At 48.5% G+C, this 16,851-nt stretch overlaps 1 protein-coding gene across 5 annotated transcripts in view; it reads right to left on the bottom strand.

Moving 5' to 3' along the window:
- The window catches only part of CCDC30 (coiled-coil domain containing 30), a 195,804-nt gene that overhangs the window by 88,681 nt on the left and 90,272 nt on the right, over positions 1 to 16,851 (bottom strand). For all 5 annotated transcript variants that reach the window (XM_075327804.1, XM_075327803.1, XM_075327805.1 and 2 more), the window contains 2 exons: positions 14,777 to 14,848; positions 14,218 to 14,333 (listed from right to left, as the gene is read on the bottom strand). In XM_075327804.1, the coding sequence (XP_075183919.1) occupies positions 14,218 to 14,333; positions 14,777 to 14,848 (188 nt within the window). The remainder of the gene's footprint in view (positions 1 to 14,217; positions 14,334 to 14,776; positions 14,849 to 16,851) is intronic.

Raw genomic sequence — 16,851 nt, 5'->3', positions numbered from 1 at the left:
TTTCGATAATGAGGTGGGAAGAAGCCACCACCGAAGGGAAGCTTTGGTTGCTTGAGAGAGGGAGACGTTCCTGTCTAGGGACGTCGGCCTCCTGTCCCACTTGCGTAGGATGTCCCATTGAAGAGGACGCAGGTGAAAGTGCGCAAAAGGAACTGCTTCCATTGCTGCCACCATCTTCCCCAGGAAGTGCATGAGGCGCCTCAAGGGGTGTGACCGACCTTGAAGGAGAGATTGTACCCCTGTCTGTAGTGAACGCTGTTTGTCCAGTGGAAGCTTCACTATCGCTGGAAGAGTATGAAACTCCATGCCAAGATATGTCAGTGATTGGACCGGTGTCAGATTTGACTTTGGAAAATTGATGATCCACCCGAAACTCTGGAGAATCTCCAGAGTAACGTTGAGGCTGTGTTGGCATGCCTCTTGAGAGGGTGCCTTGACCAGCAGATCGTCTAAGTAAGGTATCACTGAGTGACCCTGAGAGTGGAGGACCGCAACTACTGTAGCCATGACCTTGGTGAAAACCCTTGGGGCTGTCGCCAGGCCGAACGGCAGTGCCGCGAACTGAAGGTGTTCGTCTCCTATGGCGAAGCGCAAGAAGCGCTGATGCTCTGGAGCAATTGGTACGTGGAGATAAGCATCCTTGATATCGATCGATGCTAGGAAATCTCCTTGGGGCATTGAGGCGATGACGGAGCGGAGGGATTCCATCCGGAACTGCCTGGTCCTTACGTGTTTGTTGAGCAGTTTTAGGTCCAAAACAGGACGGAAGGACCCGTCCTTCTTTGGAACCACAAACAGGTTGGAGTAGAAACCGTGACCCTGTTGCTGAAGAGGAACCGGGACCACCACTCCTTCTGCCTTCAGAATGCCCACCGCCTGCAGAAGAGCCTCGGCTCGCTCGGGAGGCGGAGATGTTCTGAAGAATCGAGTCGGAGGACGAGAGCTGAACTCTATCCTGTAACCGTGAGACAAAATGTCTCTCACCCAACGGTCTTTTACTTGTGGCAGCCAGGTGTCGCAAAAGCGGGAGAGCCTGCCACCGACCGAGGATGCGGTGTGAGGAGGCCGTAAGTCATGAGGAAGCCGCCTTGGTAGCGGCACCTCCGGCGGTCTTTTTAGGGCGTGATTTAGACCGCCATGCGTCGGAGTTCCTCTGATCCTTCTGAGGCCTTTTGGATGAGGAGAATTGGGACCTGCCCGTACCCCGAAAGGACCGAAACCTCGACTGTCCCCTCCTCTGTTGGGGTGTTTTTGGTTTGGCCTGGGGTAAGGATGTTTCCTTTCCCTTGGATTGTTTGATGATTACAACTTCAATTCCAGCCAGAGGTGGGGATACGCACAAACTTCTGCTCAGAAAGGAGGCAGAATATATTATGAAGTTTAATGCTTTGGGTCCATTAGGACTAAATGATAAAAATGAGTTGAGCGTATTCTTGGGATAATTTTTCTAGATTCCAGCTATATGTAAATGTATTGTATGTCTTTATATGTTTGTACATGCTTATTTTGCACTCCATTCAGTAGTAATACTGCAGTTTGATTTTAAACCTGTTTTAATCACTGCTGACATCAACCACCTGTATTATGTGGATATAATGGATGTGATGTCAGCTCAGTTCAGACCAGCTGAAGCACCAGACAGGTGCGAAATGGCCGCCGTCGTCTTTGGACGTGTGTAGCGTCCACTCCCTCCCCTCCACTCCATGCACTTGTAACCTGCACGAATAAAACAACAAAACTTGCACAAGCAGCAACTGGTGAGTGCCTGATGTTTTTTCCTTTGTTATTGCTCTGATGTTCACATGTTTATTCACATCAATGGCACCGCAGAGCATGTGCACCTTTTTCGGCCCAGTATAGGATGTTCTGAAAGTTTTTTGGTGTTGGGCCAGTGCCCTGAACTTTTCTCCTTTTTCGCATGAATAAGTTGTGTCTCTATATTTATCAGTGAGCACGTCTCAGGAGCACCAGAATCTAGAATACTAAGAACATAAAAATCCTTTTACTGTGATGGCTGAATTAGAAATAATGGAGGTGGTCACACCGACCAGCAGTGGATGTGGAATCCTTGCGGGGAGGGAGAACGCAAGCACGTTTTTTTTGGAGTGCAATAATAAAATTGACACGGACATTTTAAGCATAAAATCTCTGGAACATAAAATATCCAATCTGGCAGAGAAGGAAATCTCTTTATTTTGGTCGGCTCAGTCACTACGTGCATACAAGGATTGTCAACGGGTGCCCAGAGGACTAAGAGTTATGAAGGCAATATCATTCTATCAGGATGATGCCGATTTCAAACAACTATGGGATAATGTTCTGGCAGAATGTTCATTTAAATTCCTAGATCTCGTGTTACAGAAAAACGAGCAAGAGCATGCTAAAATAACAACTGAACTGATAAGATTAAGAAAAGAGCTAGAGATGCGTTTATCACAGGATCAGTGGAACAAATTTCTACAGAACCTAGACAAAAAATTAATACCATATCAAACAATAGTAAAAGAACGCAAAAAAGAGAAGTTTTTGAGAGAGAAAGCAGACTATGATTCTGGAACTGTTTTCAGATGGAATAAAAATAATGACAGTTTCTCTACCTATAAGAAAGGAAAATCAAGGAAAAAACCTAAAACTGCATCAAATAAAAGAGCCGCATGGACAACAGATTCTGATTCCAGCGGTCAGGAGGAACCACCCCCGGGAAAAAGGAGATTAAGTGAAGATAGATCTAATATGAACTTTCCCATTAACCCTTTAGAAGGCGGACAAGGAGAGGCCGGAGGAGAAATAAATGTGCCCCTGATAGGGAAAAGGAAAGCTGTTTCCTGGAGGGACTGACAATCAGTTCGGAGCCTAATAAAGAAGGGAATTTTGTTTACTTACCGTAAATTCCTTTTCTTCTAGCTCCAATTGGGAGACCCAGACAATTGGGTGTATAGCTATTGCCTCTGGAGGCCACACAAAGTATTACACTTAAAAGTGTAAGGCCCCTCCCCTTCTGGCTATACACCCCCAGTGGGATCACTGGCTCACCAGTTTTAGTGCCAAAGCAAGAAGGAGGAAAGCCAATAACTGATTTAAAGACCAATTCAATCCGAGGAAACATCGGAGAACTGAACCATACCACATGAACAACATGTGTACCCGAAAAAACAGAAAAACCCCGAGAAAACAGGGCGGGTGCTGGGTCTCCCAATTGGAGCTAGAAGAAAAGGAATTTACGGTAAGTAAACAAAATTCCCTTCTTCTTTGTCGCTCCATTGGGAGACCCAGACAATTGGGATGTCCAAAAGCAATCCCTGGGTGGGTAAAAGAATACCTCATGATAGGGCCGTCAAACGGCCCTCTCCTACAGGTGGCCAACCGCCGCCTGAATGACTTATCTACCTAGGCTGGCGTCTGCCGAAGCGTAGGTATGCATCTGATAATGCTTGGTAAAAGTAAGTAGACTCGACCAGGTGGGTGCCTGACACACCTGCTGAGCCGTAGCCTGGTGCCGTAATGCCCAGGATGCACCCACGGCTCTGGTAGAATGGGCCTTCGGCCTTGAGAGAACCAGAAGCCCAGTAGAACTGTAGGTTTCAAGAATTGGTGCCTCGAGCCCCCGAGCAAGGGTGGATCTGGAAGCTTGCGACTGTTTACGCCGACCAGCGACAAGGACAAAGAGTGCATCCGGGTGGCGCAGGAGCGCCATGCGGGAAGTAGAACCTGAGTGCTCTCACCAGAACCAACAGATGCAAATCTTTCTGAAATTGATGGACTGGACGAGGACACAAAGAAGGTGAGGTGATATCCTGATTGATATGAAAATGGGATACCACCTTAGGGAGAAATTCCGGAACCGGACGCAGAACTACCCTGTCCTGGTGAAGGACCAGGAAGGGAGTTTGTATGAGAGCGTTGCTAGCTCGGAAACTCTCCTAAGAGACGAGACCGTTACTAGAAGGCCACTTCCCGTGAAAAACGGGAAGGGAGACATCCTTCAAAGGCTCGAAAGGCGGCATCTGGAGAGCAATTAGAACCTTGTTCAGATCTCAGGGCTCTAACGGCCGCTTGTACGGAGTGCTGAGAAGACAAACTCCCCGTAGGAACGTGCGTACCTGAGGAAGTCGTCGTTTCTGAAAAAATACAGATAGCGCTGAGACTTGTCCCTAAAGGGAACTGAGCGACAACCCATTTTCCTACCTAGATTGCAGGAAGGAAGGAAACATAGACGATGCAACCGGCCAGGGAGAAACCCCCTGCGCCGAGCACCGAGATAAGAACATCTTCCACGTCCTGTGGTCAATCTTGGCGGACGTTGGTATGCTAGCCTGTCTCATGGTGGCAACCACGTCCTGAGGTAATCCTGAGGACACTAGGTTCCAGGACTCAATGCCACACCATCCGGTTGAGGGCCGTAGAATCCAAATGGAAGAATGGCCCTTGAGACAGCCAGTCTGATTGGTCTGGTAGTGCCCCCGGTTAGCCTACCGTGAGGCACCACAAAACCGAGTACCACACATCCTCGGCCAATTTGTAGCGACGAGGATGGTGCGGCCGCAGTCGGTCTTGATCTAGCGCAGTACTCTGGGCAACAATGCCAGAGGTGGCACCTAAGGTAGCTGGAACTGCGACCAATGCTGAACTAAGGCGTTTGCCGCCAGAGCTTGATGATTGTGAAACCGTGCCATGAAGCTGGCACATTGTTGTTGTGCCGTGACGCCATTAGATCGACGTCCGGCCTCTGTCAGCGGCGCCAGATCTCCTGAAACCCGTCCGGGTGAGGAGACCATACTCTTTCGGCCACACCTCAGCGACTTAGGAAGTCAGCTTCCTAGTTTCCACACTTGGGATGAATTGTGGATATGGTGGATGCCGTGTCTTCCACCCACATCAGAACCTGCCGGACTTCCTGGAAGGCTTGCCGGTTGCGCGTTCTTCCTTGGTGGTTGATGTATGCCACCGCTGTGGAGCTGTCCGACTGAAGTCGGATATGCTTGCTTTTCAGCCGCTGTTGGAAGGATTGTAGGGCAAGATACACTGCTCTGTGTTCAAGAACAATGATCTGAAGAGTGGACTCTTGCTGAGTCCACGTACCCTGAGCGCTGTAGTGGAGAAAAACTGCTCCCCACCCTGATAGACTCGCGTCTGTCGTAACTATCGCCCAGACGGGGATAGGAAGGACCTTCTTTTTGACCAAGAGGTGAGAAGAAGCCACCACCGTAGAGGTTCCTTGGCCGCCTGAGAAGAACGACGACTCTGTTGAGGGACGTCGACTCCTCGTCCCATTGGCGGAGAATGTCCCATTGTAGTGGACGCAGTAAAACTGCGCGAAAGGAACTGCCTCCATTGCTACCATCTTATGTAGGAAGTGCATGAGGCGTGTCAATGTGTGCGACTGGTTCTTAAAGAAGAGCTTGCAGCCCGTAGTGAATGCTGTTTGTCTAGCGGCAGCTTCACTATCGCTGAGAGAGTAAGAAACTCTATGCTTAGATATGTTATCGATAGGGTCGGGGTCGGATCTGACTTTAAAAAGTTGATGATCCACCCAAAACTCTAGAGAGTCTCCAGCGCAACGTTCGGGCAGTGTTGGCATGTTTCCTAAGAGAGTGCCTTGACAAGTAGATCGTCTAAATACGGGACCACAGAGTGACCCTGAGAGTGCAGGACCGTGACTACTGCTGCCCTGACCTTGGCGAAGACCAGTTGGACTGTCGCTAGCCGGAAGGTAGAGCTACGAACAGAGGGTGTTCGTCTCCTATAACGAAGCGTAGAAACGCTAGTGCTCTGGATCAATCGGCACGTGTGGATAAGCATCCTTGATGCCTAATGATGCTAGGAAATATCCTTGGGACCTTGAGGCGATGACATGGCGGAGGGATTCCATCCGGAACCGCCTGGTGTCCACGAGCTTGCTGAGCATTTTTAGATCCAGAACGGGACGGAACGGCCCGTTGATATAGGTACCGCAAAGAATTTGGGGTAAAAACCGTGACCTTGTTCCTGAAGAGGAACGGGGGTCATCACTCTTTCTGCCTATAGAGTGCACCCTGTTTGCAGAAGAGCAGCGGCCCGGCCGGGAGGTGGAGAAATTCTGAAGAATCGAGTTGGAGGACGAGAAGTGAGCTCTATCCTCTACCCGTGAGACAGAATGTCTCACACTCAATGGTCATTGACCTATGGCAGCTAAATATCGCCAAGGCGGGAGAGCCTGCTACGGACCGAGGCCGCAAGTCATGAGGAAGCCGCCTTGGAAGCGGGTTTTCCGACTGTCGCTTTTTTGGGCGAGACTGAGCCCGCTAAGAATCTTAGCTCCTCTGATCCTTTTGAGTCCACCTTGGACGAGGAAAAATGGGACCTGCCCGAGCCTCGAAAAGGCCGAAAACCCCGACTGCCTCTTGCTCTGTTGGGGTTTGTTGTGTCCGGGCTGAGGAAAGGATGAATCCTTACCCCTGGACTGTTTGATGGTTACATCCAACGCTCACCAAACAGTCGGTCAGCAGAAAAAGGCAACTGGTTAGGCAACCTTTTTTGGAAGCAGAATCTGCCTTCCATTCACTTAACGAGCAGACCAGGCTCTGCTTAAAGACACGGAGTAGCGGAGGCTACCGCCGCACGGTTCGCAGAGTCCAGGACAACCTGAATCGCGTAAGAAACAAATGCAGACATTTGAGAGGTTAAGGATGCCACCTGCGGCACAGATGTACGTGTAACCGTGTCAATCTGTGTAAGACAAGCTGAAATAGCTTGGAGTGCCCCAAGGGAGAGAATGCCGGAGCAACGGTGCGCCGACAGCCTCATAGATGGCTTTCGACCAGAGATCCATCTGTCTGTCAGTGGCATCTTTGAGTTTGCAGTTCCATCTCCCACTGCAACTATGGATCTAGCTACAAGCCTGGAGATAGGAGGATGCCGCTCTGGACATTGGGTCCAGTCCTTGACCAAGTCAGGGGACAGGGATAGCGTGTATCCTAAGCCGTTTGGAGAAGCGCATATCTGGATAAGCGTGGTGTTCCTGGACTGCCTCTCTGAAGGCAGAGTGGTCCAGAAAAATACGTGAAGCTCACTCCTCCACTGGAGGAGTTGTGAGAAATAACCCACATTCTATAGATGGACGCTATAAGATTATTTACTATGGCGTCACAATCAGGTGTATCCAGATTGAGAGCGGTCTCAGGATCAGAATCCTGAGCCGCTACTTCCGCCTCATTACACAGCGAGTCCTTCTGTTAGGACCCTGATGAAACCGAGGCCGCTCATAGCGAGCCCACTTAGGCTGTCTGGGACTGACGTCCGTGCAGAGCCGTGACTCTGGGATGCGTGTGACATTCCCGGAGCTGTTAGTTATTCACACTGAGGGGGGCCATGGATCAATGATTCAACAGTGCCCATATTGTGAGAGACATGTCCGGACTGCTAGGCTTCTAGTATCATAGCCATAGTCTCAGAAAAACTGTCAGTAAATACTGCAGACACCGTCCTCATCCCCTGGCCATTAGTGCATACAATGGGAGTCTATGTACCTGCCGGCCTGTATAGCCGTACATGCTGTACCAGCTGTATAGAAAAACATGTGGTTCTGCACCTTTGTTTTACACAGAGAATATGCTGATAACTCCTCCGCATAATCCAGGAGGGTATATACAACGTGCGACCAAACAGTGCAATGTATATAGTACAAGCATATCTATAAGTGCACTTCTGCACTAGTGGGGTTAGCACCACAGGTGCTGCTTAACGCCTGTTACAGCGATTGTGTGACTATCAGAATGCCAGGGTCTTCCACACTTGTCTCTGTATCGTACAGAAACTGACACTAATGGCTGCCGGTGTCCTTGTAGAGAAGGAAGCCGTGGGCGTGCCTGAGAAAGTGCGGGAATTGCACACAGTGAGAGGGGTGGAGTATGCAAAACATACTCCAGCTCTCAGCTCTGCTCTTGCAGCGTCACGCCCCTACCCTGACTGTCAGGGCTGTGGGCGGTAACGAAGGGAGACTAGGCCCAGAAGCCGGGGACTCGAGTTAACAGCGCGGCCGCCGTAAAAGCGCGGGCCGCGCTGAAGTCCCCGGCGCACCACAAGTGCCAGCCGCGCCGCAGTCCCAGCGGCAGGCGCGACCGCCCTAGAAGTGGCCAGCGTCCCGCCCCTCTCCTGACTGGCAGGTCTGGGGGCGGGAACGAACTAAAGCAGGCCGCAAAAGCCGGGGACTCGAGTTATCAGCGCGGCCGCCGTAAAAGCGCGGGCCGCGCTGAAGTCCCCGGCGCACTACAAGTGCCAGCCGCGCCGCTGTTCCAGCGGCCGGCGCGCCCGAGTCCTAGACGTGGGCAGCGTCCCGCCCCTCTCCTGACTGGCAGGTCTGGGGGCGGGAACGAACGGAAGCAGGCCGCAAAAGCCGGGGACTGTAGTTATCAGCGCGGCCGCCGTAAAAGCGCAGGCCGCGCTGAAGTCCCCGGCGCACTACAAGTGCCAGCCGTGCCGCAGTCCCAGCGGCCGGCGCGGCCGAGTCCCATAAGTGTGCCTGCTTCAGCTAAGCTGAATGAGGCTATGGCACAGGCGCCGCAGCGCTGATGTCCCCCGGCGCACTACAACACCCAGCATGCTGCGGTGTGAGCGCCAAATGCACGGGGACACAGAGTACCTTGAGGAAGCAGGGCCATGTCCCTGATGTACTCCGCTCCATCCAGCATCTTCTCCAGGGGCTGTAGATGGAGCACGGTCTCAGTGCCTGGAGACCGGTAAATCCCACTTCACCCAGAGCCCTGTAAAAAGGGATGGGGAAGGAATCAGCATGTGGGCTCCTGCCGCCGTACCCGCAATGGGTACCTCAACCTTACAAACACCTCCGACATACAGTGGGGTGAGAAGGGAGCATGCTGGGGACACTATATGTGTCCTCTTTTCTTCCATCCGACATAGTCAGCAGCTGCTGCTGACTAAAAAGTGGAGCTATGCGTGGATGTGTTGCCTCCTTCGCACAAAGCACAAAACTGGTGAGCCAGTGATCCCACTGGGGGTGTATAGCCAGAAGGGGAGGGGCCTTACACTTTTAAGTGTAATACTTTGTGTGGCCTCCAGAGGCAATAGCTATACACCCAATTGTCTGGGTCTCCCAATGGAGCGACAAAGAAAAGAAAAAAGTTTACAACCTGACTAATGAGACACTGGATGATGATATGTTGGCGGTCCTGGAAAAAGGACTAAATTTCTGCATTCCAGAACCATTTAATATGGTGGAATTTGAAGTGGACTTATACAAAGCTTGCAGAAAATTGCATTTAAAAAAACATTTTTTTAACGCAGATAATAAATCGACTCAAAAACAAGCTGATGAAAGGCAATGCAATATAGGTCCCCTTGGTTTTTCTCTGATGGGTTCAGAAATTGGGAAGGTAGCTGAGGACGCTTTGCATCTGTTGAGTATAACAGATGATAAAATTAATGTGGCAAACGTTTCAGCTATAGAGAGCAATCTAGACAATAGCACTAAATTTACTGGAGGTTTAAAATCTACTTTTATCCCACCTATATCCCCTGGTAATAGTATCGATTTATTTCAGGAAGTAGTATTGAGAGATATAAAAGCGTTAAAATACCCTAATATGAAGAATAATCTATCTAGTTCAGAAAGAGCAGCACTAGAAAAAATTAAATCCTTCAAGAATGTAACGATACGAAAAGCGGATAAAGGAGGTGCCACTGTGCTTATGACCACCGATTATTATTTAGCAGAATCAAAAAAACATCTAGATAATTGCACAGTTTATCAGAAACTAACTGGTGACCCTACAGGTAAAATTAAAGAAAAATTACGCAGTTTTTTGAATAGGCAGATAACAACTGGCCTTATAACAAAAAATAGAGCTGAAAAACTCTTTCCTGATTTCCCAACAAAACCGCACTGGTATTGGCTACCAAAGGTACACAAGTGTGAACAGAGACCACCAGGCAGACCAATAGTCTCGGGAGTGGGATCTCTCACCGAACCACTTTCAGCATATCTTGACTGGCTGTTGCATCCATTACTAAAAACAATTCCATCTTTTGTAAGGGATACAAGGGATTTGATTGAGCAGCTTGAACAATTCGAGTGGCAAGAAACATTTAATTGGGCTTCCTTAGATGTGGAAAGCCTATTCACAAGGATTCCACAGAACCTTGGAATAGACAGCATTACAGATATGTTGAGAGAGCTTGGTGAAGATGCCCATTTAATTAATTTTATTGAAGAGGCTTTGAATTTGGTCTTAAAACATAACACTTTCAAATTTGGGCACACTTGGTACCAACAAAATAGTGGGGTAGCAATGGGGACTCCGGTGGCATGTACTTTTGCGAATTTGTTTCTGGCGCACCTTGAAGATCGTTTAATTTACAGTCCCATCAATCCATATATCAAACATATAAAAAAGTACATGCGATTTGTGGACGATGTCCTGATAATTTGGGATGGAGATAGGGAACAGTTTAATTCCTTTGTAGCGTATTTAAATTCGGAAAATAATTGCAATATGCTGTTCACACATTTTTTCGGAGATAAATGTATTGAGTTCCTTGATGTCAAATTAACAGCCCATGAAGGGTTAATTTCAAGGGAGCTCTACAGGAAACCGACTACAGTGAACACACTATTGCATTATAAAAGTGCCCATCCTGAGCATGTACTGAAATCGGTTCCTTTCAGCCAGTTTTTAAGGCTGAATAGGATCACCAATAATACAGATGCTTTGCAAGTTCAGACAAAAGATCTAAAACAACGCTTTTTGGAAAGGGGTTATCCCCTGAATTTAATTAACTCCATGCAGGCCCAAGCAGAGGAGAAAATAGAGCTTGAAAAAAGATCTCTTGTCAGGAATTGTAACAATCTCCCCCCCAAAAAACAACTAGATCGTTTTGTGTTTAATTTTAAATTCGGACCTATGGACCGAACAATAAAATCAGTGATAAATAAAAATTGGTATATAATCGAAGGGATTGATGAGCTGAGAGACATGGCCATTAATAAGCCCCTAGTGACACACAGGAGGTGCAGGAATATTGGAGATATTCTGATTAAAAAACGCTATTTACCGCCCTTGACCTGGCTACACCATGCTGGCCCTACAGGTAATTTTAGATGCGGCAATTGCTCTTTTTGCCAATTTCATATAGTTGGCAGGACATTTAAAATAGGTGGCCATTCACATTATGTCAAAAGTCTGATTACCTGCAGGTCCAAAATGGTGGTGTATGTAATATTCTGCCCTTGTCAATATTTTTATATTGGCAAAACTATTCGAAATTTGTTTATAAGATTTAGAGAGCATAGAAATTCCATCTCTAGCGGAATAGGCGCTACAAGATTAATCAATCATATAAAAGAAGTCCATAATTCTGACCCCAATGTATTGTCATTTATAGGCATTGATCTAGTTAAAACTCCAGCCAGAGGTGGGGATACGCACAAACTTCTGCTCAGAAAGGAGGCAGAATATATTATGAAGTTTAATGCTTTGGGTCCATTAGGACTAAATGATAAAAATGAGTTGAGCGTATTCTTGGGATAATTTTTCTAGATTCCAGCTATATGTAAATTTATTGTATGTCTTTATATGTTTGTACATGCTTATTTTGCACTCCATTCAGTAGTAATACTGCAGTTTGATTTTAAACCTGTTTTAATCACTGCTGACATCAACCACCTGTATTATGTGGATATAATGGATGTGATGTCAGCTCAGTTCAGACCAGCTGAAGCACCAGACAGGTGCGAAACGGCCGCCGTCGTCTTTGGACGTGTGTAGCGTCCACTCCCTCCCCTCCACTCCATGCACTTGTAACCTGCACGAATAAAACAACAAAACTTGCACAAGCAGCAACTGGTGAGTGCCTGATGTTTTTTCCTTTTTTATTGTAAGGATGTTTCCTTTCCCTTGGATTGTTTGATGATTTCATCCAATCTCTCACCAAACAAACGGTCGCCAGAAAATGGCAATCCAGTTAAGCACTTTTTGGAAGCCGAATCTGCCTTCCATTCCCGCAGCCACAAGGCCCTGCGTATTGCCACCGAATTGACGGCTGCAACCGCCGTACGGGTCGCAGAGTCCAGGACAGCATTAATAGCGTAGGACGCAAATGCCGACGTTTGAGAGGTTATGGACGCCACCTGCGGCGCAGACGTACGTGTGAGTGCGTCAATTTGCGCCTGCCCAGCTGAGATAGCTTGGAGTGCCCATACGGCTGCGAATGCTGGAGCAAAAGACGCGCCGATAGCTTCATAGATGGATTTCAACCAGAGCTCCATCTGTCTGTCAGTGGCATCCTTGAGTGAAGCTCCATCTTCCACTGCAACTATGGATCTAGCCGCCAGTCTGGAGATTGGAGGATCCACCTTGGGACACTGAGTCCAGCCCTTGACCACGTCAGGGGGGAAAGGGTAACGTGTATCCTTAAGGCGCTTGGAAAAACGCTTATCTGGACAAGCTCGGTGTTTCTGGACTGCCTCTCTGAAGTCAGAGTGGTCCAGAAACATACTCCTTGTACGCTTGGGAAACCTGAAACGGAATTTCTCCTGCTGAGAGGCTGACTCCTCCACTGGAGGAGCTGAGGGAGAAATATCCAACATTTGATGTATGGACGCGATAAGATCATTCACTATGGCGTCACCATCAGGAGTATCAAGGTTGAGAGCGGCCTCAGGATCAGAATCCTGATCAGCTACCTCCGCTTCATCTTCTGAGACCCTGAACAATGTGATGAGGTCGAGGGGATTTCCCAGCGAGCTCGCTTAGTCGGTCTGGGGCTGCGGTCCGTGTCAGAGACCTCACCCTGGGATCCATGGGACACCCCGGGAAGACATTGCTGTTCCCACTGAGGGGAACCAGGGGACAATGATTCCACAGTGCCCCTGGCTTGAGATGCCGGCCTGGACTGCAAGGCTTCTAATATCTTAGCCATAGTCTCAGAAAGTCTTTCAGTAAAAACTGCAAACTCCGTCCCTGTCACCTGGACAGTGTCAACAGGTGGTTCTCCCTGGGCCACCCTTAGCAGAGGCTCTGGCTGAGAAAGTGCCACAGGGGCCGAGCATTGCACACAATGAGGGTCAGTGGAACCTGCCGGCAGTATAGCCGTACATGCTGCACAGGCAGCATAGTAAGTCTGTGCTTTGGCACCCTTGCTATTTGTGGACGACATGCTGTTGTCTCCTCTGAGCAATACAGGAGGGTATATAGCCACAAATCAACAGTGCACCATACAGTGTAAAGTATAGACTATAATCATATAAACTATAAATACACTTCTGCACTAGTGGGGCCAGCACCACAGGTGCTGCTTACCGCCTGCGCAAAGCGTTTGTGTGGGCACCAGAATTCCTGCCTGGGTCTCTTTGAGCTTGTCTCTCCTCTCCAGCGTTAGCAGAGCTGAGAGGAATGGCTGCCGGCGTCCTGGGGAGAGGAGGGAGCCGTGGGCGTGACCCAGAAAAGTGCGGGAACTGGTGCCCCACTGTGCAGAGTGAGGGGGTGGAGTATGCAAAGCATGCTCCAGCCCTCAGTGCTGCCGACCTGTACAGCGTCCCGCCCTTCCCCTGACTGGCAGGGCTGGGGGCGGGAAGAAAGACACAAACACACTCAGCGACGCTGAAGTGTATAGTGGCACAAATGCAGCCAGCGCTGCTGTCCCCGGTGCACTAGCACACCCAGCAATGCTGGAGTGTTGCTGTGCGCGGTCCCCACGGGGACACAGAGTACCTCCAAGTAGCAGGGCCATGTCCCTGAACGATACTCGGCTCCTATCCAGCAGGGTCCTCAGGAGCTGTGGATGGAGCACGGTCTCCTGTGCCTGGAGACCGATGGGATCCCACTTCACCCAGAGCCCTAATTGAGGGATGGGGAAGGAAAGCAGCATGTGGGCTCCAGCCTCCGTACCCGCAATGGATACCTCAACCTTAACAACACCGCCGACAAGAGTGGGGTGAGAAGGGAGCATGCTGGGGGCCCTGTTATGGGCCCTCTTTTCTTCCATCCGACATAGTCAGCAGCTGCTGCTGACTAAGCTGTGGAGCTATGCGTGGATGTCTGACCTCCTTCGCACAAAGCATAAAAACTGATGAGCCCGTAGCAGTACGGGGGGTGTATAGGCTGAAGGGGAGGGGCTTTACACTTTTAGTGTAATACTTTGTGTGGCCTCCGGAGGCATAGCTATACACCCAATTGTCTGGGTCTCCCAATTAGGAGCGACAAAGAAATAATAAAAAAAGCAAACCTGCTCCAGGTACTTTTTCCTTTCGGAATCCAGTGATCTGACTCGTTGGCGTAAGGCAAGAATCTCTTTATCTAATCGAGTATTATGTTCTTTGGCTTTTTGAAGTTCAAGGGAATCTGTAAAGAAAAAGAGATTACTAAAAAGCCCACGAGTTGTATGTGTGGGTATATTCTGCCATACAGTGTACATATATTTACAGATACCCTGGCAAAAGCACAAAAGCTAAAAATAAATTCCGGGCAATATAATGACATTAAATGGCCAATACAGATTAAACCACAGTAAATATATTACTAATGAATATCAGTCTAAATCTGCCATATATCTTATATAGCCATCCACCAAACTCTTATTTCCAATTATTCCTCCCAAACCCCCATGCCCCTCTAATCCTGGCCGAGCGTGCATGGATTCTTAATGGGGAAAGGGGAACAAGATGAGCCATGGAGGATGTCTCCTTTAAAAACAAATAAATCAAACGTATTGAAATGCAGCATGTCTCATCCTTTATTCCCATCTCGTCTTCCATTGTGTCTGGGCACATTAAGTTAAATCTCACCATTGTCTCTGAGGTCTTTAAGTTCTTGCTCTAGTGCATTCATGTCATCTTGTTTCTTTTGCATAATTTGTTCTATAATAATAAAAAAATATAAAAAAATCATCAATAAGAAGCTTAAAAAAAAAGAAGATTTTGGGTACTCACCGCAAAATCTCCTTCTTGGAGCCTTCATTGGGGGACACAGGAGACCATGGGTGTATGCTGCTACCACTGGGGGTAGACACTATGCAAAAAAAGATTAGCTCCTCCTCAGTAGGATACACCACCAAGTAGCATGGAGATGATCAGTTAGTGAGAAAGCAGCAGGAAAAGCACCAGAAGGTAAGAACGTAATGAAGAAATGTAGATAAACAGCAGAACATATAACTGAATACAAGCGTGCGTGCTGTGTTCCCCAATGAAGGCTCCAAGAAAGAGATTTTATGGTGAGTACCCAAAATCTTTTCTCTAACCTTTCATTGGGGATCTAAGGGTGGGCAAAGGACCGTACCCTCAAGTCTGAGCTTGGATTACAGTGGCCTGTAGGACCCTTCTGCCCAGGCTCGAATCTGATGAAGCGTAGGTGTGAACCATGTGGAATCTTGTGAAGGTATGAATGGAAAACCAGATAGCAGCCCTTGCATAACTGCGAGACAGAGTCCTGGTAATCGACAGCCAAGGAGGTCCCCAACATGTGAGGGGAGTGAACTGTGACCCTGAGTGGGCACGCCCTGTCCTTTATCCAATAAGCTTCCCAAATGGCAGACCAGATCTAGTGGACATTGGTGGAACTGGAGACGGGAAGTCCTCTGCGAGGACTTCTGTAATCATGAAGAAAGAGTCTGTCTACCTGAAAGAGGCGCCATCCTGGCAATGTTGAGGTGGAGTGCTCTCACGAGGTGCAGCTTATGGAGTGACGATTCCTGAGTGTGAGCGGGAAACGGACAGAATGAAGGGAGCAACACTGTCTTTGTTAACGTGAGAGAAAAAAAACATCTTAGGAAGAAAGCATGGAATCGGACGTAAAACCGCCTAGTCCTGATGGAAGATCAGATGGGGAGCGGCAGGAGTAAGCGGCAAGTTCGGACACACGCCTGATCAAAGTGATGGCTACCAATAAGGCAACTTTCCAGGAGAGAAAAGAAAGGGAACCTTCTGGTACCGGTTCAAAGGAGGGCCTCTGACGGACATGTAGAACAATGTTGAGGTCTCAAGGCTCTACCGAAGAATGGTAAGAAGACACAGAATGTGCAATGCCTTGAAAGATGGTCTTTACCTTGGGACAAGATGCAAGGCTTCTCTGAAAAAGAATGGAAAGGGCTGAGACCTGACCTTTGAAGGAACTAGGGAACAGGCCACAATCAAGCCCGACTGCAGCAAGGACAGTAGGGAAGGTATGGAGAAGACCATGGTTTCACACCAGTGGAAAAAGGATTTCCATGTGCAAAGCATATGCGAGAGGAAGAAGGCTTATTCACCTTGATCATTGTCTGGATGACCTGATTGGAGAGACCAGAGGATCAAAGAACTCTGGCTTCAACAGCCATGCCATTAAATTGAGAGACTAAGAATTCTTGTGGAAGAGGGGACCCTGGGAAAGGAGATGTGGAAAGTCTGGGAGTCTCCACGGTACGCCGCAAGGAGGTGGACTAACTCTGCATACCAAGGTGTCCTGGACCAATCTGGGATCACGAGTATGACAGGCACCCGTTCCACATTGATCTTTTTGATCGGCCTGGGAATCAGCAGTAGAGAAGGAAACGGATATCGAAGGGAGAACTGGGAGCAGGAAATTGCCAAAGCATCTGATTCGATCGCTAGGGGATCGTGAGATCTGTACATAAAATGGGAAACTTTGTGGTTTAATCTGGACGCCATCAGATCGACATCAGGCGTCCCCACATCTGAGGCAGATCTAGTTGAAGACTTACCGGTTCAGAGACCATTCTCCGATGGTGAAGCCCTCTTGATTGAAAAAGTCGGCAGCTTATTGTCTACTCTGGTAATGTCAACTGCTGAAATTGCTGGTACATTCCTTTTGGTCACTAAAGGATCCGGGAGACTTCTGACATCACTGGCTGGCTTCAAGTTCCTCC

The sequence above is a fragment of the Anomaloglossus baeobatrachus genome, chromosome 11 (assembly GCF_048569485.1).
Source record: "Anomaloglossus baeobatrachus isolate aAnoBae1 chromosome 11, aAnoBae1.hap1, whole genome shotgun sequence".
In the NCBI taxonomy this organism is placed as follows: Eukaryota; Metazoa; Chordata; class Amphibia; order Anura; family Aromobatidae; genus Anomaloglossus; species Anomaloglossus baeobatrachus.
Note: the sequence above shows the minus strand (reverse complement) of the source record. Positions and strands in the feature narration are given on the sequence as shown.